Raw genomic sequence first — 24187 nt, forward strand, 5'->3', positions numbered from 1 at the left:
AAACATGTGTAGCAAGCCAGTATGCAGAATCACTCCTTCAGTTAGTAAAAAAGCCACCTTTAAAAGGAAAACCAAAAAAGTGTTTGTACCAAGGTTTCAAAGGTTTAAAAAAAAAATATTGCGTTGCGAAAAAGATCTCGGCTGGAACTGTCAACAAAGATTGGGATGTCAGCCAGAAATTTGCAGTGGAAATTTAAAACACAGAAATGTCACGTAAATTTAAAATCATTTCTCTAAATGTGAGAGGATTACGAAATCAGAACAAAAGAGGAGCGATATTTTCCTATTTGAAATCACAAAAGGCAACCTTGTATTGTCTTCAGGAAACTTACTCTCAATCTAATGATGAACAGGTGTGGTCCCTGGAGTGGGGCGGACAAATGATTTTTTCTCACGGGACTGCACACTCAAAAGGTGTGTGCATGTTACTAAATCCCAATTCAACCTTTCAGCTTTGCAGTATCCAAACCGATCCTCAGGGGCGATATATAATTGCAAAAATTACAATCGACGAGCTGCCCTTTTTTGTCGTTAATATTTATGCTCCGAATGACTACCGCGAACAAGAAATGTTCATTCAAAATTTAACCGAATACATTATATCAAAGTCAGATACCTCTAGACTTATTGCCTCCGGCGATTGGAATGTTGCTCTTAATCAAACAGATAAACGCGGTGGCCTACCATGGAAAGCAACAGCTTACAGAAATGCCGTTGTTGATCTTATGGACGAACTTAACCTCATTGACATATATCGACATTTACATCCGAATGCTAAAACATTTACATATGAATCAAAACCTTTAAAGTTAAAATCAAGAATCGATTTTTTCCTTGTCTCTCATGCGTTATCTCTCGATGTGCTCAAATCCGAAACCCGCACGTCCATTGCTCCCGACCATAAATCAATATTTCTATGCTTAGAAATCAAAAGTGATTTCAAAAGAGGACCCGGTTTGTGGAAATTTAACAACACTCTGTTGGAAGACGAAAGCTATAAAGTACTTATTGAATTTAAATATCCGCTGATACAAGCAAAATACTCTGAGCTTTCAGACAAGCAATTATTATGGGAACTAATAAAAATGGAGCTTCGCTCCACAACCATTAAATATTCAAAACAAAAAAGAAGTGAACTGAAGACCAAAGAGCAATCTCTTCAGAAAGAATTACAAGAACTTGACTTTAAAATTTGCAACGGCGATGTGCTAGATGAGGTCATACTTGACAGATACGAAACCGCTAAAGAAGAATTGAAAAAAATTCACGAATCCAGAGGAAAAGAGGCTATGTTTAGATCAAAAACAAAATGGTTGGAACATGGTGAAAAACCGACCAAATATTTTTATAATTTAGAGAAGACTAATTATGATAAAAAATGTATCCGCGAGATTAAATTAGAAAATGAGGAGATCACTTCGAATTTCACGATGATAAACAAGGAAATCGAAAACTTCTATAAAAATATGTATACTTCAAAGGTTGATAATATACAAACATCGCAGCCAAGTAAAGGTTTCAGTGATTACATCAAGGATATCAATACACCCCGATTGAGCAAGGAAGAACAAGAGGATCTGGATCAAAGTTTATCATGTCAAGAACTAAAAGATGCACTGAACTGTTTTGCTGAAAACAAAACTCCAGGTGAAGATGGCTTCACAAAAGAATTTTACGTCGCTTTCTTTGACCTTCTATGGGGCGACCTTCTTAATTCGTATAACGAAGCTTTCAGCAAAGGCATACTATCCATCTCCCAGAGAAGAGGGACAATAACACTCCTTCCTAAAGGTGATACTTACCTGACAGATCTGACAAACTGGCGACCTATATCTCTTCTAAACATCGACTACAAAATTCTGCCTAAGATTCTGGCATTGAGACTAGAAAAATATTTACCCAAGTTGATTCATGGCGACCAAACGGGATTCGTTAAAGGGAGATACATAGGTCAAAATATAAGACTCATGAGTGACTTAATGGAAGACCTAGATCAAAAGAATCTATCTGGAATTTTTCTATTTATCGATTTTGAAAAGGCTTTCGACACTTTAGAATGGAGTTTTATTCTGGATACTCTTAAAGTTTTTAACTTCGGTTCAAACTTCATCAAATGGTTCTCTACTATTTATAATGGCTCTCAAAGCGCCGTATTGAATGGTGGCTACCTGACAAATTACTTTGAAATATCTAGGGGGGTAAGACAGGGCTGTCCTCTTAGTCCTTTTCTTTTTATTCTTGCGGTTGAGTTACTAGGTTTAAAGATCCGTCAAGACCCAACTTGCACAGGCATACTACTTCCAAATAATACGGTTGCAAAAATTTCACAGTTTGCGGATGACACAACTATTATTGCCGACAATACGACTTCTCTTAAGTCTTGCTTACAAATTTTAAATTGGTTCGGGTCCCTCTCTGGACTTAAATTAAATAAAAAGAAAACTCAAGCAATGTGGCTAGGATCTATGAAACAAAGTAACTTAAAGATTCTTGATTTTAGAACTACCAAGGATCCGATTAAAGTTCTCGGAGCCTTTTTATCTTACAATCAAGGAAAGAACATCGAAGCTAATTTTTTCGCAAAAATCCGGAAAATGAAAACCAAATTGAACTTGTGGCTATCAAGAGATCTTACCCTTTATGGAAAGTCGCTTCTAGCTAAATCGCTAGGTGTCTCTCAACTTATATATGCAGCATCTATGCTTTCTGTCCCAGGGAACGTCATCAAAATGGTTCAGTCTCAGTTATTCTCTTTTTTGTGGAACAACAAAAAAGATAAAATCAAGAGAGCTGTCATGTACCAACCGCTTAAGCATGGAGGTGTAAATTTTGTCAACTTTGAAACTGTTGTTAAATCTTTACGCCTGGCCTGGATTAGCAGACTATTGAGTAACTCTGAAGATGTATGGAAAGCAATCCCAAATCACTACCTTTCACAATATGGGGGTTTGTCATTTCTTCTCCGGTGTAATTTTAATCCTGTCTCCATAGACAAAAAAATGCCTCTCTTTTACAGAGAACTTCTGTTTTACTTTCAGGAATTAAAACAAGGTAAAGGCCTTTTCCTGTATGGCGAATATATACTTTGGAATAACGAGACTATAACTATAGAAAATAAACCTTTATTTTGGAAAACCTGGTTTGACCAAGGGATTTACTTTGTACAAGACCTCTTAGACTCAAGCGGAAACTTCCTGTCTTTTAGCGAATTTCAAAATAAATTTCAGATTAAGACAAACTATTTACACTACTTTCAGTTAATTGCAGCAATTCCTTCAAATTTAAAAAAGAAAGCTAAAGACTATAAGCCGTCCTCAGATAGTCTGTATTCGACCATCATAGCTCTTTCTCCAGCTGGGTCGGAAATAACTTTAGATTTAGCAAACATGCGCTGCAAACACTACTATAAACTCTTCAATGAAAACTGCAACATTGTACCTACCGGTATCAAAAAATGGAAAGATAAGTTCCCTGAAGACTTTTCTGAATGGAAGAACAAATTTTCCTTCATCTATAGATCTTCACGAGATAACAAGCTAAGGCAGTTTTCCTTCAAACTACTACATAGAATAATCGTTACAAAGAAAGAACTTAAAAACTATGGTCTAGCCGACAACGCAACATGCATTTTTTGTCAAAATCCCGATTCGATTGAACACGCTTTTTTAGATTGTAACATTACAACATCCTTTTTGTCGGACGCTTTTGCTTGGTTTAATCAAGCTCATAGCTCTGCTTTCTTTTTTTCGAGTAAACAGATAACTTTCAATGATATTACCGCTACTGCCGCATATCAGGTGTCTGATCCCCCAACAAAACACAGATTACACCTGTTCATCATTTACCTTAAACAGTATTTATATAACTGTAAAAGGCTTGAAAGAAAACCCCATCTTCAAGAGTTCAGAAGAAAAATGTTGCTGCAATGGAAAATAGAAAAATGCGCTCCTCCTTAACGTCTTTGCAGTGTGTCTGTTAACATGTACTGAATAATCAATATCCGTCAGAAAACTTAAATGTAAAGTCAAATTGTAATTAACGTCCCTTTCTTTTCAACTGTAACTTTTATCTTGACCTAGCCTGTAAACCTTGCTGTAATTTCTTTTTATTTAAGTAAGTAGTATTAGTTTCTTGTTAATCATCAGTGGTCACTACTGACGGCTTTTGTTTCATATGTATCCCCACTAGTTATAAACAGTGTGTTATTATTAGTTTAATTTTTTTCTGTTTTCCCTTTTGCATGTAATTTTCTTTTCATTTTGTATTACATTGTTTGAATAAATGAATTAAAATTAAAAAAAAAATTAAAAAAAAATAAAAAATAAAAAAAAAATAAAAAATGTAACTTTTTAAAAGCAGCTTGTTGGCCCTTGTGGTCAGAAAATGGGACTAGTATCTGAGGACAGAGTTACACCCTCACTACCGTTTACACACATTGGTACTGACTTCGCTAGGTCCCTATACGTGAAAGCGGGATCAAGTGTAAAGAAATCATACATATGTGTATTAACCTGTGCATCTTCTCGCATGGTTCACCTAGAGCTAACAAACATCCTGACGACAGACAAGTTCCTACAAGCCTTTAGTCACATGACAAGTGGCAGAGGTCCGTGCCATACAATGTAGTCAGACAATGCAAAAACATTCATAGCAGCAAATAATGAAATCAAGAAGTTGTATGCCAACCACAAGACACAAACCCAATTTATGTGGGATGAAATTAATCTAGATCGTATCAAGTCTGAGTTATCATCAAAGTGGAAATCCATCACTGAGCGTTCGCCACAGAGAGGTGGTTGGTGGGAACGTTTGTGTCGAGCAGTCAAAGAACCACTTTGCAAGGTCCAGGGAAGAGCACTTCTTGCCTTCACTGAGCTGACTGAGCTGAATACATTGCTTATTAAAATACAAGGTGTCATTAACTCAAGACCTCTGACTTCAGTGAGTGATGATCATGGAGATCCATCGTCTATTTCAGATCACTGAAACAATTATCTGATGTTCATGAAAACAGTCTTAAGATATCAAGTAAGAGAATTATGAATAGGTACCTTTACTTCCAGAGATTACTCAAACATTATTGGAAGCGTTGGAAGCAAGAGTACCTGCATCAGTTGACCTTGAGAAACAAGTAGCGTTAAGAAGGAGCCCCCATAAAAGGAGATATTGCGCTGGTCTCAGACGACAAGGTGTCTCGGGAAATAATGGCCTTTGGCTAGGGTTGAAGAAGTTCACCCTGGACGGTATGAGTACTGTTTATGATCCAAGAAAAGTGATCAACGTCTACACAGATTAGAAGTAGAGTCAGCAACCCCACAAGTGATTGCTGAAGAAGTTCCTTTGGATGGTGGGGAAAAGTATGATACAATGTTCATAGTGAAAACGCAGTGTTGTCCTCTCTGATAGATGACAAGGTGGGGAGAATGTTACAGCCCGCTATACCCGCAGCAGTAGCATGTGCAGAAACCACACATTCTAGACTTGTGGTAGCCCCATGGGTACCATGTATGAAGTGACTCTCGCGCTCCTCATGTTCAATGTGTTCTCTGTGTTCAAAGTTGTATTGCCAAGTAAATTGGAAGTGGTGAAAATGAAAATTGTTTCAAGCTGTGCAAACCGAAAATAAAAGTCGTTGAGTTTATCAGAACATAGCAAGAGGACAGGAACCTACCGAGGGACCATGAGATCTCATCACCATGTTCTGAAGTGATCATAAGTGCGCAAACAAGTAAACAACCTGTTATGGATGTAAACTCAGCTGCGTCTTCTGCTAGTGAATGTGTCACAGAACCTACAGAGTTAGAATTTCAAGTTAACGCTACCATGGCTTTGTTAGAACTGCAACGAAGATCTTTCCATTTCGCTATCCATTTATCAGAACTGTCCAGCCAGTCCGGTATATTTAAGTTGAATTTCGTTGTTAGTCAGATTTGCCCTGTCAAATCAGTCGATACGTACAGGAAATCGTATGAACGCGAGTGCATTACGTGATTTATGGGCACAAGTGATGTTTTAAAAGTTCTCAAAATTGCCCGAGCCGTAGGCGAGTGCAATTTGAGAACTTTTAAAACATCACGAGTGACCATAAATCACGTAATGCACGAGCAAGTTCATACGATTTTTTATTTATTATGTACTCAACAAAAATTACTGCGTCGCGCTATTTGCACGCCATGCATACCACATGAAACGCTTCAATGGTTTCCCAAATGCTCACATGTTTTATTTGAACCAATCAAAAAATATCATGTTGTGACAAGGCAAATCAAGCGTGAAGTTTTGAAAAGTTTCTGAGAAAATATACGCTTACAAGCTGAACTCAAAAAGCTAAATTTCAGTTGTTAAAAGCGACAAGAATACTGGTTCACTTATCTCTTTTCAAATGTTCCTGAATGTTTTTAATCTCAATCGGACTCACTAAATAGCATTCGGATTCACAGACAGGTGAAGTGCAATGTCCTTGAATCACATTAAATGTGACTTGGCAGTTGTGAAAATTGTTCACGGTGTAAGCATGGCTGCTTGTGTTCACCTGTTCAGCTCTTGAAGTTGTAGCGGGAAAAGACGGCATTGCGGGTACACCTGCGAAACTGCTCGAAGCTGCTGACTGTGGAGGCATGCTGATAATGTTGGAGAGTTGTCGCTGTTCCTTCTCGCTACCTTCATCGTAGTCGTTAAGAGATTTCTCGCTTACGTGTCCAGTCACCTGGATTATCGACTGCCTCTCGACGCTTGCTGCCCTCAGTTTCTTCACAACCGTCTTCCTTGCGCTGTGGTTAGTCAATCTCTTCTTGCTTTTCTCCAGAAGTGTGTTCTTTACAACGCTCTTCATCATCTTGTCGATACTGTTTACGCCGAGGCGCTGCTTCTTGTACCAAACATTTGTTTTGGGGTTTTCAATTATGGCAAGGTAAAAAGGACCTTTTTCTCGCAGCTCTTGAGGACGTCTACTGAGGTATTGCTTCAGCAACTCAACGGGACATCTCTGACCGCCAGTAGCGAACATTTTTGGCAGAACACTACGATGTTTTGTGTTAAGTCCTCCCTGCCTCGTTTTTGTAGGATTCTCTTTAAATGTGACGTACTCTGTGCCGCTGTCGTCCACACAAAAACTAAAGTCCTCGACTTCCATTGAGTGGTGTTCCTGTCTTCCCCTCAGGCCAAAATGTTGAGTCAAGAGCCACCACATCGTCTGGGAAAGAACTCTTGGGCTGCAGTCACCGAGACTTTGTTCACTCCATAGCATTTCTTCTTCCTCGGTTGTCAGTGCGTTCGCGGCGTTGGGTCTTTTGCCTTTTCCTTGCTGTCGGAGACACTTCACTTTTCCTTTAAGTACCAATTTGGACTGGTGGAACTCTCGGTCTCTAATTATCGAGTACTTGTAGCCGTGTTCTTTTAAATAGCGGTCAAGGGCTGCCAGCATGGATTTTAAACTCTCAGGTTCGTATTCAAACCCGTCTTTTGTGCGTATTTCTGTGTAGAAGGTTTGCAACATCTCATCGAGTTGTTCGTGCTCGTATTCTTCCAGTTTTGGGTTTACTTTTCTCTCTGTCGCCCATGTTTGCCAAACATTCAACCAGGTCTGTGTAGCTTTCAACCTTGTTTTTGTTTCTCGCATTTTCCTTTTAAGTTGCTCGACGATATTTTGGTTTGACAAAGCAAACCGGCTGTCCGCCATTTTTTAATTTGGTTTTCAAATTTGGCGCTTCCCCGGTGTTTCCATAGCAACTTCTGTATTGCACTCTATAACCCCAATTTGCACTCTATAACCTATTTATGCATTCGTCATTGACCAATCAAAAACGCGGTATTTTGTTGAGTATATAATAAATAAGTATTATACATTATAAGGGTGGATTTGTGGGAATATTTCGTGCAGAAGGTCCAGTTTACATTAAAAAGTACCAGACTGACCGGCCAGTTCTGACCAACCTATGAGTACGAGTCAATCGGATATGGATGAAATTAGTGGTCTACTGCAACATTTCTTGGGATTCGAGAATCCTAGCACATCACATGAGATTCACATTCGGAATTATTACGACCAATGTGCATTAGACAAAGTCAAGGAGGCAACGAGGCCTATACAATATTAGAAGAGGGCTCTTCAATTACCTTGCCAGAGCACTTAAATATCCAGATAGATATTTATTTAAGCCTCGAACCAACAATACTGTCTTCTCTGCTCTTCCTTGTTCCAAAGCTTTTTTCTCTCGAGAACACAAGATGCTTGAAGATCCACTTCAGTTCTATTCAGAAAACCTTCTATCATCTCAGGTCACTGATGTTGAACTGCTCTGATGGTGGCGAAAATGATCAGTTATCCCTACCTGACAAAGCCATTACAGCTTTGACTGAACGCAACAATGATACCTATCCCAACACTCGCCAGCTTTTGCAAATCATAACTTATCTAGAATGTGAACCATCTTCAAGTGCAGTACGCAGTTTGAAGCCTTACTTATGGGCAACCATGCCTAGTGAGCGAGTCTTTCATTAATCTCCTGAATATTTGCTATGACCAGAATATTTAAATTGATGCAGTCCATGACATTTGTTGTCCGAAACTCCTGCCTGTTGCTTGCTGACCTCGTCATAGGGAAATCGTCAAGATATGATTCTTCTTGCGTGTACCTTTTGAATTGATGTATAGTAAAACTTTCTTGAGTAACTAATTTCAGAAGAGTTGCAACTCCCTCTTGGAAAACACTAGGTACACCCCTGTACCTTTGTGATGTACATTTTAAAGTAATGTAGATATATCCCATATTTTGCCTAGTGCAAGAATAATTAATTTATTAATTGACATCAATAAACTAATGAACTACTAAATGGTATAGCGGGCTACTAGCGGATGACATTACACTAATAAACCAACACAAATGTGCATTCTGCACTTAAACTGATGCCAAAAAAACCCCTTGCAGCTGTGATTTTTTACTGGGGTCATGGCATATTTTACCTTCCAATAGTTTGGTTGACAATTATTATTTTTCCAGTCTTTCCACATTTGCCTAAAAGCAAAACAAAAAGGACAGATTCATAAAAAACTCTTTCAGCTGCCAGTTTCCTGTTACCAAATTTTGATCACTAAATATTTGGATTGCAGGTTCCCACACAACAATACACAACGGTGTTATAGTAACGAGACCTTATTAAAGTTCTATTACAAGTTACTCCATTTTCATCGTAAAGTTTGAGTGATAGTTGCTCATTGTCTGGATAAGAGTGGTCCTGAGAAACCTTCTTGTTGGTGACTGACATAATGGGAAAATGACCGTGAGGGGGAAACCTCTTCCCCGTTGATGGTGTTAAACATCAGGGCCCGGTTGTTCAAAGCACGATTAAGCTAATCCAGGATTAGCGTGAAATTTGATTTCAATTTTATAACATTTCGTTGAGGTTTTCTGTTGATATTTTCTGTCCCCCAGTTTTGATGTGGACCAATCTCAAACTTAACAAAACATTAGCTATGGAAAATCCTTTACAGCAAGAGAAATTAAAATCTTGATCATCTTTTAATCCTGGGTTAGCGTTAATCGTCTTTCGAACAACCCGGCCCTGGTTATTCATCTGATAGTTACGAACAAGCCACCAACAACAATCTTTTCAAAACCACTCTCACTTAGATTACATCTCTGTCCTATCCTTTTTAAACTATTATCTTACCAATATCAGTACCAATAACAATTAGTGTAGCATTGTACCTTGAGTGGTTTGTGTGCAAGTCTTCACTTGTAAATCCCATCTGGAGTGCAAAGCGGGTGGCTAAGAAAAAGAAACTAGGTTACCAGAGTGAAACATTTCGATGAAGTAAATTGGCGTTCTTTTATTATGTTTTTCTACATGCAGTGATCTACTCACTGTCAAATTATTTTCTCTAGCGACATAAACAAAAACCTTCATTTGGAGCGAGAGTATGTACTGACATTTTCTCTGGACACTATCTGTTCCCAGGAGAGAACAGTTTTTCAAGAGCAAAGCTCGAGAAAATGTGATCATCAAGGAACAGATAATGTCCAAGGACAAATATCAGTACATATTTTTTAAGCCAAATGCAGGTTATTGTGTTTATTATCCTTCAAATATTTTCACCCCAGGAGACCTTTTCTCAAACTTTTCTAGTTGTAAGGATGGTGACAGCTAGCTGGGTCACTCAAACCTCTGTCGAGAAAGAAACTGAAATTCTAGGGAAGGGTTCGGGCTAAGGTGCCACAAAACAAGCATTGTGCCTCTGGGCATATTTATCTACTGCAGCAAGAGCACTTTTCAAATATAGTTTGGGTGTGGAGGACACTGATCAAAAGAAACCTCACATACGCTAAGAGAATATTATGGTGCAAGCATTGGAGTATTGGATAAACAATAGAAATTTTTTCCCTTGCTGCAAAATGAAAACAAGTCAATCGCTTCTCGGGAGACGTGAATACGCAATGGCTGCACAGTGTAAATATGAAAATTCTGCACTAGTTTCATGTCTGAAACTCTTCGTGTGAAATTAATTGGGAAAGGCCACTGACGTAGAGATACTGCACAAAGGTCACTTCACAAGAAGTTGTTGAAATTGCCAAAAGTTATGAAGTGACAGCATTTGCAAATTAACTAATTAAATCTGCAGGAAACACACAGCAGGAGCAGGTGAAATTTACAAGCAAATCGCCTTCCACAAATCAAAACCCAATGCCATCAATGGATCTAAAACTGCCAACTACGCCATTGTGCTTCTGGTGTCGCAGCAATAATCAACAGCCCTGCAACAGTCCTGCCCAGTGTTCGGCAAGAGATAAAATGTTTGGGATCACTGATCATTTCGCACATGTCTGCAGGGGTGGAACAAATGTGCGAAATGAGCAGTGATCCCACAATCGACGACTTGCTCCCAGAATTATCAAAGGCATAATTTAGCGTAGTTGATGCTAAGAATGGATTCTGGCACATCCAGTTGGATACTGATAGCAGTTTCCTCACCACCTTTGGTACCCCGTGGGGTAGATATCGATGGACCAGAATGCCCTTCGGTATTTCTCCTGCGCCTGAAGAGTTTCAACGGCGCCTCGACAATGCCTTAGGAGGTTTGAAAATGTGTCCTACCCATCTTTTATGACATCTTGATCTATAGGGTTAGAGAGACAAAAGCTGCAGCTATTGCAGACCATGACCAGCCACTCATAGCTCTGTTGGAACAATGCCCCAGTAAAGGCATCAAGCTAAACAAAGAGAAGTGGAAGTTTCGCCTTCCGGAAGTAACCTTTATGGGACATGTGGTATCAGAAGAAGGGTTGAAACCTGATCCAGCCAAACTCCAAGGGGTTAAAGAGATGCCTACCCCAACAAGCAAACAAGATATGAAGTTCTCGCCACTGCCCCTATGAGAGAACAGTTCCTGTGGGACAATGACATTCAAGGCATAAGCTTTGAGCAGGTGAAGCAAATCATCTCAGTAGCTCCAGTACTGAAGTATTTCGACCCCAAAGCAGACACAGAATTACAGTGTGATGCATCGGACAAGGGACTCGGTGCCTGTCTCATGCAAGAAGGGTAGCCAGTGGCTTATGCATCAAGAGCCATGACTGATGCTGAAAGTTAATTGCATGTGTTTGGAGTCGAACGTTTGAGCAGTACGTACATGGCCCCTCAAGAGCATTTTCAAGAACAGTTTGATCAGTGCACCAAAGCGTCTACAGCGCATGATGTTACGACTGCAAAAGTACAATCTAACAGCCATCTACAAAAAGGGATAAGAAATGTACCTTTCAGATATTCTCAGCAGAGCTTTCACCCAGTCATCAAGGAATGAAGAGGAGGAGAGATAGCGAAAGACATTAAAGTTGTCTTACTGATCTAAAGTGAAAATAAGTGGAGAAGTGGAAACAAGTCAAATACTCGGAAAAAATATTTTCCGAGTTCCCCAACGGGAGTTGAACCCATGACCTTCCAGAATACCGGTTGGAACGCTCTAACCACTGAGCTATGGGGGACTCATGGTGAGCGAGGTCATATACCTGCTACTGTAAGTGTTCTTTGTTTTATAGCGTACCCAAGATGTTTCAATTGGGGCTCATGGCCCGGTTGCCAGGATTTGACAGCTATGGAAGCAGTCTCCATCTAGGACCTGGCTGTCAATAGTAGAAGGCACTCAACCTCCATTTTGCGAGGCACTTGTTAACAGGTACTCTGCTCAACGCAGCAGAGCTGTATCAACATCCTGTTGTTAGGCCAAATGCTTGAACTTAGCAAAGGTAATGAAGAGTGCAGGGCGATTTAGCTCAAGCTTTTATTTTATGACACCACTACATTCAGTTTTGGCTCAGTGCTGCTGAATTCAGACACAACATTACCTGTTACTGTAGTTTCATGGTCTCACTTCATATGTAAGGAGTTAACTCCTTACATATGAAAGAATAGCTCCTGTTACAAGACTTTAGAATTTTGATATTTTGAAATCTATGGCGTCATGTGACTCCATAGTGATGTAACAAGGTAGAATTATGATTAACTATTAAAAGTAAAATCAAGGAGTCAGCTGCAGTTGTGATATGAATATGTCAAGTTTGACTCTACCCTCCCTAGCTAGTCATCACGTATTGATTCATGTCGCATGACTGAGCACAAAAAATAAACAAATTCTAACTTGTCAGCCATGTCAGCTTTGGAATATTTATAGTTTTAGCACTTTACAAATGTATTTATCTTTAAATTTATTTATTTATTTATTTATTTATTTACTTATCTTGATTGTTTACTTCTTTTACATGATTGTGTAAAAGAGCAGCGAAATGTGCCAAATCAAGCCATTCAGCTAACATTTGACTGAAAATAGAAATCAGAATTCCCATTGATTTTGTTTGATTCAGGGAAGACAAAATATAATGACATTGGAAAAATATAATAGTCTGGAGATGTCGTGGACTGTGCAAGACTTATATCAAGATATGTCAGACAAGCCATGTGCATCTTTAAAAATCCGTTGCACAACAAAGACCACATTGTTGAAGACAGCTACCAGAAGCAGTGATTAGGCAATACAGGATTAGATGCGCTCGAAGGACTTAAGTTTGCAAAACCCCAAGACGTGGTAAAATTGAACATGGCAGTGAAGAAATTCAAGAGTATTATGCACCATGAAAAGCCACATTGTGGCCGCCTTGAAATTCGGTGGAAGACGTCAGGGAGACAATGAGGATTTTTAATTGTTATGACAGATCTGAAGATTCTAATAAGGGACCGTCGCTTCTAAGAGAATAGCACATTGTTCGAGACACAAATGTTTTCCATTGTAAAAAACTCTAAGTGTATAGCATATTCGATGTACCTAGCATATACGATGACAATTATAAAAGTCATTGAAATCAGGAAAAACTACAAAATGGATCTTAGCAGTCTGAATAGCTTTCTAGCGGTGGAGACCCAAACATACTAATTGCACTCGTTAACGTAAAATGCCGCTATGGAATTGTCGCAGCGCTCAAATACACACAAAAGAAAAACAAACCTATAGAGGAGAAGGACAACATGGATGACTGCAAAATAATCTCAACCCAGGAAACCAGGAAATAGATGTGGACGGCGAGTTCATGACAAAACACACAAGACATGTCTAAGGAAAATTTGGTATGGCGAAACAAGTCCATAACCTACACGAAGCAGGAGATTCAGAGCTAGGAGGCGAAGAGGATCCACCTCTGTTTATTTGCATGATTGAGTCAAGCTGTGTTAAAGAAGACAAGCAACTTTCAAGTCTTTGATGTAAAGGTTACTCAAATTCTCTTTCAGTCAATGCTATGTAATGAAGAGTTACAGCACCTCAAGCCTAAACCCCTTCAACACCTGAAAAAGAGGAACATTGTGTTGAACTCCTTTTCTTACCACAAGTTGAGAAGTGGTGTACAACACCCGATACAAAGATAGGGTCAAAAGTGTCAAGTTCTTTCCTGTGAACCCTGAAGTTGAGTCAGTTCTTAGTGGAAACACATTAATTTGGCCTGCTGAAGAGTGTTCATCAAAACCACCTGAGAGGAGAGTGGAGTTACAGAATGGTTTAAAGGCTCAAGATGCTTGCCTGGAATGTATCACATCCAACTGACTAACGGTGCTACCTCTGTTGTACATCCTCCAAGGAAGGTGCCACAGAGAGAGAATGTTATTGAAGAAATAAAAAAGATGGAAAAGCTAGGAGTTATTGCACGGCAAGAAGAAACACTTTAATGGGCCAACTTGCTTGTCGTAATTCAGAAGCCCAACAGTGCAGTGAGACTGTTCATTGATCCTAGAGATCTAAACGCTGCCATGGAGATGCCCCACTTTTCGGCCGCGATCTTCAAGGTGCTGATACCTTCAGCATTCTAGATGCAAAACTCGGCTTTTGGCAGTTGAAATAAGATGAAGAGTCTTCACCTTTCTGTACCTTGTACACCCCAGTTGGTCAATATACGTTCACACGACTATCCTTTGGTGTGTAATGTGCACCGGAAATCTTAAAAACACCACAGACCAAACGGTGGAAGACCTGGATGGTGTTGGTTATAATGGATTATGTAATCATTGCCAGAGAAGAATCCACACAAATTACACACAATTCCGAGACAAACTTGTCACAGCAGTAACACGCCTACACACAGTCGCTGTTAAAGGACAGTTGTCTGTATTCAGTTCACCTCGCCAACCTGTATTGCAAACCTGTTGTATTGTCTCGCTGACCTGTTTTGCTGACCTATATTTAAAATTTACTGAAATAATTTGGCTGCATGATACCACAGAAGTAATTAATATATTTTGTACCTGGTTGGATTTTAAGTATTGTAAATTTATCTCCCTTTGTTGCAATATCCCTGAATCACTTGCCTATTACATTTTTTATGAGTTACATGTATTGTTTGTTCTCATATCTCGAATAAAACCTAAAGACAATCACCAGTCAATTGTTTGAGAGCCATTATGCCTGGACCATAGCATTCAATTTCTTTTGAATCACTATTTGGACTGAGGGATAAATGGTTCCTGAGTACTTTGGATTGTTGTGAAGATTGGAAGTGTAGTTCAGTAATGAGTGGGGATAAATTTAAAGAAGCCAAGAAAATCCGCAGGAGGCCTTGGGCAGCCCTCACAAGATGCGACAAGTGGTTCTGGTAGTTAGAGAGGAAAAATACTTGAAACTGCTAGACAGCGATAGAGAATTTGAAGAAGGGTAAAGTCAGATAGAGGAATGCCAGGATTCCTTCATGAACTATGTAAAGCGAGCTCAGATGTATTCGAAACGTTAAGAGAAAGAACTTTAGGAGAATGGTTTCAATAGAGAGAAAAGTTGGATTGAACAATCAGGTATCATCATCATCATTATCATTATTATTATTATTATTATTATTGATGTGGCTTCCAGTAATGCTTTTCATGATAAAAAACAAAACACAGTTGTAACTGTGGAGTACGTAAACATTGAACAAGTCCCGTGTAGTGGCGGCAATATAGGTGTCATCCAGTGATGGCATATTTTTCTACACAGGGTTTCAGTTTTATGAAGCCTTGATAGCGTTTTGGAATTTTGTCAAACACAGTGCTGAGTACGTTCTAAGTTGGAACCATGCACATTTCAAAATTAATGGCAACCATTATACACTGCATTTCCTTAGTTACAAGGTCAGAAGAAAGAAACACAACGAAAACGAGAAATAGAGCCAATTGATCAGTTGTGGATGTTTTTGCCAAACGTACAACTTGGTTTGTGTGAGCGTGACTTGGCACATAATTAACGTATCTGTAAGTACTGTCTCTGATGTTGGTTTCACTTGAGAAAACCACCTTTACACTTTGTTGGGTTGTTTTGCCTGTATGGCCTTGAAAAGAGACAGTACAGAAGCACCGGGTAAAATCATTCAAGGGAAGATATGAAAATGTACAAGGAATTCTAGATTGCACTAAGCTGAAATGTGAACTATAAAAGGATTATCAGAAGCATTCAGAAATGTACTCAGACTATAAATCTAACAACACATTTAAGAAAGAGGCTGGTCCATATTTCTCGTAGTGGTTGGATTACCTTTGTTAGTCAGCTATTTCCTGGAAAAACCAGTGACAAGGAAATCGTAAAGATTAATTTTTAAAACCAGAGATCTTGCAGACAAAGGCTTTGAAATTCCTGACCTGATTGCCCTCAGGGGAGAAAGTTAATCTATTCCTCCAAAGAGATTTTCTGCATGTGACCAGTTTAAAGAAGGACATTGATTTGACTCTAAGAGTATAGCCAACGTAAGAATATGTGTGAAAAGAGGAATAATGCAGATAAATGCTTGACAAAATCAGATCTGGACTGTGTGTACACTGTTAGCCAACTTTCAAAATCCAAACATTTCTGTTTAAAGGAACTCTATTTTTTTATAGTTTGTACAGATATTTACATTCAAAGAATAACGGAATACAACATGGAATGCAACATCAAGCCAAGAGCACCCCTCTCCAAAGGGAAGGTGCACCCGTCAGTTAAAAAGATCTGTCTAGCCCACAGACTGCTTTATTAAAAACTCCTCTTCCTTCATGTTAAGTGTAGAATAATGTTAAGTTCTAGAGTCATGGAAATTCCTGTTTTTGATGTATTTACATGAAAAGCAAGTGATCTAGGTTTTATTTCATATTGCCATCTTTGACCATCAGAACAACAATGGGAAAGCTGGAGTTGGAAAAGATGACAAAGTCAGTGAATAGAAGCTTAGTGATTCACATCTGCATTTGGAACTGAAACCAATATTTATGTTTTTATGTCACTTCACAAGAAGAGTTTGTTTCCATTAATAAAAAAGGGTGCTTTCTTTCTTCCTTGATGGCAACTTTTGGTGAAACATCCTCCTTTGACTAAAGACATTTTATCTCAACAATTTTAATCTCAGTATTGCAATTCTATCATGGCTAGCTGGAAGAACTGCATGTCTGCATCCACAATTAGGCCAACCTCTTGAAGCGTGGCTGCTTTCAGACCTGGTAATGATTACAGGTACTCTTTGTACATTTTTCCTACAACTGGGCTCATTTTCAATACCACAAACCATACTTTAACTTTTATGATTAAAGCGTTTATCTTGTAAATAGCTAACGTTCTTGTTAGCTTTCCCCTTTGTGGATTACGTTTCTACTTTTGATTAGATTATTTGGTATCTTTAACTGTTGGTTGTTCATATGGGAAAAACATCTTTACAGAAACTGGCAGTTACTCTGTTCTGATTTTGTTCAAGCCAAATAGGGTTGATCGATTGCCCTCTTGTTGCCAATGTGCCTTTGCTCATCTGTATTCCAATGTACTGGAATAAGGGGGAGGTTAGCTGACGACTGTAACCTCTCTTGCACTTGGGTGTGGTCTTGGGAAACTGATTTTTCCTCACCATGTGGTTCTTGCCCAGAAGTATTTGGTATGGGAAGGGAACTATTGCAGACAGGGCTCAAAGTTTCTTGTACACTATAGGGTTGCCAGTAGTACAAGATGTTACTTAGTTAAGAGTAGTAAATTCTTGGAGTTGCTTGTGAATGATATTACACAAATGTCCTTTAAAATATATGAGAAAACATCATGTAGAATTCTGCTTATTTTTGCTTCAAACCACTTTTTACTTCATAAGAAAGCGTGCCCCTACTGGGGACAGGATAAAAGATGACACAATCCCATAGTGCCTCTGTACAAGCACAAGGTCTCATGATCCTCTGCATCTTTTTCTGCTGTGCTTTGAACTACACTCAGGAAGGTGAACCTTTTCTGTACTTTTTTCTTTTTCTTTTCGTTTTCAGCTATTCCTACCCCTCCTACAGATGGAGGAAAACACGATGAAGATGCAGAGTAAAAACCTGCATACACGAACCTTAAGTTAAAGAACCTGTTTGGCTAAAATTTTCATTTTAAACCCCCTTTTCATAAGAACCTATTTTGCTTAAAACTCTCAATAGGTTCTTATTTAACAAAAATGAAACACAGCATTTTATGGACACTGCAGCATGAAAGACATGTATAAAATTACTGTATGGTTACCACCTAAACTGTATTCTGGATAACTGTTTAATACAGCAATATACTCCATATCACATATGCCCTGTAGTAGTTATCTGTGCTGATCGCGAGTGCCCCTTCAAATTAAAAACCTATTTAGGAACCTTAGTAGCCTCAAATCCCACTAAATATCATTTCTATAAGAACCAATTTAGGCTAAGAAAAATCTAGGTTGTTTTACGTGTGTTTTGTACTGTATGATGTCACACTGAAAATGGTCACATTGCTCTCCTTCGCCAGCCTGCCATCATGGCCATTCACTGAGCAAGGGCCTGCCTAAAAGGCAAAAACCTCCAGTCCCCCGCCTTTAACCAAAAAACATCTTTGGATTCGATTCTAAAAACCTTGCAAGAAATGCAATCTCCAATGTCAACGACAAACAAATGAAATCCCTCTTGGACCAACCGACACAAACGTTTGTGGCTCCTCATCACACTGTGGATGACAAAATCTCTGTTTTAGCCTACTTGGTTATATAAGCCATCATACACGGCCACTGGGCCACCAACTACGACAAAAGTCTCACCAATACCTGAGCAAGCTCAGCTAGCGACCAGTAACACGTCTAGTGCTACTCTGTCATTGTACGACCCTGACTCAACCCAATCATCATCGAAACCTCAAAAGGAACTGTCCACCTTCCTACAGAAACAGTTTTGAAGAAATGGCCTATGACCAAGTATGTGAAATCCTTGACAACTACAGCGTTCCAGCAGTTGATTGTCTAATTAGTTCTACCTTGGACCATTCTGTTGCAAATCAAATCAGCCTTCCCTAAACTAAAAAATAGGTGCAAGATCTCACTAAACTAAAAAATACATGCAAGATTGCCATAAGGAGATGGCAGTGGCCCAGAGGGCCCTCTTAAACACAACAAAGCCCTTGCGCACTTTACATGATGCTCTCTCTTCAGAAATGCAAGTTCTGGTAGAGGAAATAAAAAGCATAATTAAGCAAACATTTTGCCTCCTTGGTGCAACAATCCATCAAATGTCAGTGTTACATAAAAAGAAAGTTCTTGCAAATATCAATAAAGACAAAATATTAACGTTTGGCTGATCAGCCACTACCTAATGCAAAACGTTTTCAGCTTGGAGACGACTTTCCCTCCATTGCTTCCAAGCAGGCAGAACTCTCTTGTAATCTAGCCAAGAATTTATCCTTTTCATGGAAAGAAATGATTTCAGTGCCATTCTCAAAGTTCCATTTGAATACAGCTGCATCTTTACCAATCACTTTTCACCAATCCATGTGACACCAAACTCAAAAATGATTGGTTGACATTGTTCAACATGCAGGAACGTTTCAAACAGAATAGAGCCAATAGATATTTGTAAAACTGCTTGCCTCAGCCCCTAGACGGCTCCAAAAGATGTTTATGCACCACCAGCGATATGATATTGATATCCACTACAAGAAGGGGTCGGGGATGATCCTGGCTGACACACTAAGCAGACAATTCAGTGGCGATGAAATGCATTGAATCAGATCTGAATTTGAAGAAGAGATAGAGGATATACTTGAGATCGAAGAAATCAATCAGTTGATAGTGTCCGAAGATTTTTGAAGCTGAAAAACGAGACAGGCAAAGATAAGTCCTCCAGACTGAAAAGGTGATCATTCAAGGCAGATGACCTAAAAACAAACACAGTTTGACTGCAACCATAACTCGATACTTTTACATCCGTGGCAAGCTGGTGGTCAAAGATTGACTCATCCTTCACAAGGATAGAGTGGTCATCCCAAAAGCCCTCAGAAAGAAAACGATCAAAGATCTATCTACACATAGCACAACAGGGGATAGACCTGAGTCTGAGGAGGGCATGAGAGAGCATATACTGGCCCAACATGTACAGTGAGGTGAAAGATTACATCTCCCGATGTGAAACATGCCTCACCTCCACCATCATCAGTAGAAGGAACCACTCCTGAGCCATAAGGTACCTGATCGCCCTTGGACAAAGAATGATGAGTAGGAGCACCAGGGTGACTCTTCCACGCACGCATGGTCCGAAATACGTCAGAAAGCTTTCTCCAGAGATGAGCCAAGCAACAAAAACACTATAACATGGGATCAATTACCCTACAGCAGCTCCATAAAGGCGACAGAGTGAAAATCCAGCCAGTCACCTATGGACAGAGAGTTTGGACTGATGGAGGAGTGAAGAGGAAAGCAGAAGCTCTCTCTGAAGTCTGAATTAGCTTTCTTTTTGTGCTCCCTGGGCACAAGGCTCTTATGGGTGTGATTCCCTTCAATATCTGTTCTTTCCTCGCATTCAAGGATTCTTCTGGGAAAACACAAGTTTATGATTCTACGGGTCTCAAACATGGCCATCTAGGATCCTTTTCCTGTCAATGCCCCTTCCATCTTGCCTATTCTACTGTAGATTCACACATTCGCAAGTAATGTTCCACTTTTCCCATACACGGCATCAAGGGAACTGGAGCCAGACTCTCACTTGGTAACTCAGCTGCTGACATCCTCGTCAAGAAGTATGTGAAAGAGGTCACTGCTGAGTGGTTACAAGTTCGAATTGTCCCTAAACAGGCGACACCATTATTCCTTGATAAACTGAGGCATCGAGCTCTCAGTCGATGAGAAGAAAAAGCTCAGCACATACTGGAAAAATGTTGAGGATTATTTGGCGCCCAAAAGTAACTTCAGATTGTCGCGATACAAACTTTGCACCGTAAAACAGGAACTCATTCTCAAAAAGGTTCGCCTCCAAGTGCAAGAGTGCAAGTACACAAACCCTCATGCGCATAGCATAAAGCGCTAATTTTCGGATCTCACAGCCCGTGTGTACAGTTGAAGCTCCTGGAACATGATGCCACCCTCACACTCGACAATCACACAGTGGTTATTCCAACACCTACCCATTTTATGTGGTGAATACTACTGGACCAACTATTATGGTACTACCAACCTGCAGAGACACAAACCATGTCACCTTGAACTATAGTATCACCACCCAGCAAGACCTGACCTCCACACAAAACAGAAATACTCCAGCAGTATTCAAGGGTATCGGTTGTTTCAAGGGAGAATTTCACGTCACACTAAACCCCACTGTTTCACCTGTTGTACACCCACTAAGACATGTACGAGAGGTCCTTTGTGATCCACTCACTCGCTCAACGCTGCTCAACCTGTGTCCAGAGCCTCCTGAAAGTCCCAAGAACTTTCCACAAGACCCTTGGTGATCGCACCTTTGCACATCACTCTGGAACGAATTACCTTTTGACAAACGATCAAGTCCAACTGTTACTATTTTTGAATCTAAGTTAAAGACATACCTTTTTAAGATAGCATATGACTTGTTTTAATATTTTTAATCTTTGATCATTGTAAATATTATTTTAATATTCTTAATAGTTTATCTTTTTTACATTTTAATTTATACGATTTTATCTTACTTGTAAAGCGCTTTAGAATAATTTTATATAATTTTTATATTTCTTATAATAAATTAGATTATTATATTATTAAAAAGTAACTTGATAAGCTCGAGAGACAAGGCATTATTGCCAATGTTGATGAAACCACTGACTAGGTCAATTCCTTAGTATGTGTTACAAGGAGCAATGGTGCACTCATACTCTGTACAGCCCCTCAAAACCTCAATCGAGCCATCACATGCCCACATCATTGCACTCCACCATTTGATGCGGTTCTTCCAAAAGTGAATGGTGCAAATATTTTCTATCATTGACGCTCGCAGCAGGTATAGGAACCAGCCTCCGTTTCAATGCAGATAAGATATATGAGATAATGCATGTGAATGACTTGCTAAATTTAGCACCGGTGTTCAGGGATTAAGATACCGGTACATCTTGTTTCAGGAAACTGTACGACAGTTGTGGCACTAAATTTAGAGCCCTGAAGGGGGTTGGAATGGATGAAACTACCTTCGCAGCAGTGGTAGTTCCCGCCGTTTTGCAAAAGTTGCCTGAAGCATTACGCTTGACCATCACAAGGGGAGCCGACTTTCTGAACTGGTCAATGGAAGAGTTGTTGAGCGCGTTTTAAAAGGAGTTCGAACTTAGGGAAGACCATTACTATGCAGCGTCCTTGGATGGAATTACGCTGAACAGGAAGGACAGTAACACATTTTACACAAAGCAGGAAGTCGATAACTGTGCGTTTTTGCCTTGGGAGACACAAAAAAAAAAAAAATCAGGGTGGCAACAGCAAAGCTCTTTCTGACGTCATCCAAGCTATTTATGAAGCTACTTTGCAGTTTACAGTCAAACCGGATGTTGTTTTGATGGCAACCTTGCAAACTTCCACCGCAACCTTGGTAATTTGATTGACAGTTTGAGTGGAGCTCCTCTATGTTGAGGAGCCAGACAACAACTACAACAAGCTTCTTGATCGCATGTAAAAAGCTATACCAGTTCTTCGAGGCATTGACAACGAACAAATAGTAGTATCATACAAGGATGTGTCATTGGAAACGTTTATAAATATCGACAGGGATGAGAATTTACATGTATTGGAAGCCTTTAGAAATGCTTCGCCTTGCAGATCAGAAATTTACCAGCGTGTCCATTTAAAGGTAAGGGAGAGTGCCTCTCGGAAAGACGCTATAATTGGTAGGGACAAGTGCGGAAAGCACTTCAACAAGTGTTAGTCTGCGACTGGAAAATTTCCAAAGGAAATCAGCTTACACAGAAGCTTTAAAGTCTTAACAACAGCAAGTTGGCTGTCGAAACACACATTCGAGAACTCGAAATTGATGTAGTTGAGCCGCCACGCGTTGGTGGTTACACAAATATGATTTGCGGGAATTGTCACATTTATGGCCACAGGGCTGCCTTTTCAGAGAAATACTCCATAAAAACGGCAAAAGGAAAACTAGAATTACAAAAAGGACATTGCAACATTGAGATTAGCTTGTGCTAATAAAATTCCCCTACGTGCAAGTTCAATTAGCGACCGAGAACTATTTACATCATTACTGGATAACAAAGAAACATCATGAATGAAGTTTATGCCCCAGTAGATGTAAAGGCAAGCGCAAATGGGAATCAAACAACAGTCACCCGTGCGAACAGAGGGAAGACAGCAAACATCAAGAAGTCCTAGCTCTGAAAGTAGCGAAGAATCAGAGTCGTCGCCTGAAAGAAAACATAAGCGTCGAAAGAAGAAATCTCATTATCGTAAGAAGAGCCGGTTAAAGAAGTCTTGGAAAAAGCGCTGAAAATTTGACAGTTCCAGTGAAGCAGAGGATAATCATAATCGTTCAAAGGCTGTTTCAGTTAAACAAAAAAGTAGTTTGGACAAACTCGCAACAATAGCGATAAGTGTTTCAAGCGCTCTCAGGAAGAGAACGTTTATGTAGAGTTCAAACTGGGGGAATGTGTTGTTAGTTTTTCATGGTGAGGAAATGTTGCGTTACATGCCGTACAATGAATAATTAAAAACTTCATGTTCACTTCATAATTAAAAACATGTAGCGGTCGCCAACTCAGGTGCCGAGTTTGCTGTTGATAATATTAATTGCTATTTTCTTATTCATAATAATAATGTTAGAGATCTTTAAATAAAAAACATTAAAAAGAATACAGCTGTGTTTACATGTTATATGTATACATAAAGTTCCAGCGAAAATCAACACACAAATAACCTACACTGTTCCTGAAGATTAAAGAAACTACATTTGCCACGAATTTCAGTGCATAGCGTTCGTCAATAATTTGACATGCTTTATTAGGATAAAAGAAATGACTTTATTTATTTACTTGAATATGTAAACTTACTTTAAATGACAAATCCGCATTGCTGAAAGAACTTCTGGGACATTGTTGGCGTGACTGTTTGCAAAGCCTCGATAATAGCAAGTTCAGTGTAATTTTGGGAAAATTGTTCATGCTTTCTTAAGAATAATTTCATGTGTCTAAAACAAAATTCACACTTATTAAAATTGGGACTATAACGCGGCTGAAATACAAGTTCAATACCACGGCGTCCAAGCATTCTTCGTAGTTCATCCTCTGCAAATTGTCCGTGATAAAAACCGCAATTATCCATCACAACAATATCACCATTCGCAAGGACAAGATTACCGTAAACTGGGTCTACAATATTCATGCTTTCTTCAAAAAAGTGGAGCATTTCAAGGCCATTAGAGGGCCCTTCCAATATGTTGGAATAGTCTACTC

At 39.3% G+C, this 24187-nt stretch overlaps 2 protein-coding genes across 3 annotated transcripts in view; both read right to left on the bottom strand.

Moving 5' to 3' along the window:
• Positions 1-24187, bottom strand: part of LOC144653180 (N(4)-(Beta-N-acetylglucosaminyl)-L-asparaginase-like) — a 44279-nt gene that overhangs the window by 8140 nt on the left and 11952 nt on the right. For both annotated transcript variants that reach the window (XM_078513123.1, XM_078513122.1), the window contains exons 5-6: positions 9708-9768; positions 8963-9014 (exon numbers count right to left, since the gene is read on the bottom strand). In XM_078513123.1, coding sequence (XP_078369249.1) covers positions 8963-9014; positions 9708-9768 — 113 coding nt within the window. The remainder of the gene's footprint in view (positions 1-8962; positions 9015-9707; positions 9769-24187) is intronic.
• Positions 5957-8956, bottom strand: LOC144653177 (uncharacterized protein KIAA1958-like). The gene has a single exon (XM_078513118.1). It carries the CDS (start codon positions 7676-7678, stop codon positions 6365-6367), a length of 1314 nt encoding a protein of 437 aa, XP_078369244.1. The 5' UTR covers positions 7679-8956; the 3' UTR covers positions 5957-6364.

Source organism: Oculina patagonica, chromosome 5 (assembly GCF_052425735.1).
Source record: "Oculina patagonica isolate OP01 chromosome 5, crgOcupat, whole genome shotgun sequence".
NCBI lineage: Eukaryota > Metazoa > Cnidaria > Anthozoa > Scleractinia > Oculinidae > Oculina > Oculina patagonica.

Coding starts and splice junctions, on each gene's coding strand:
- LOC144653177 (XM_078513118.1), bottom strand. CDS start 7,678: ATGGCGGACAGCCGGTTTGCTTTGTCAAACCAAAATATCGTCGAGCAA.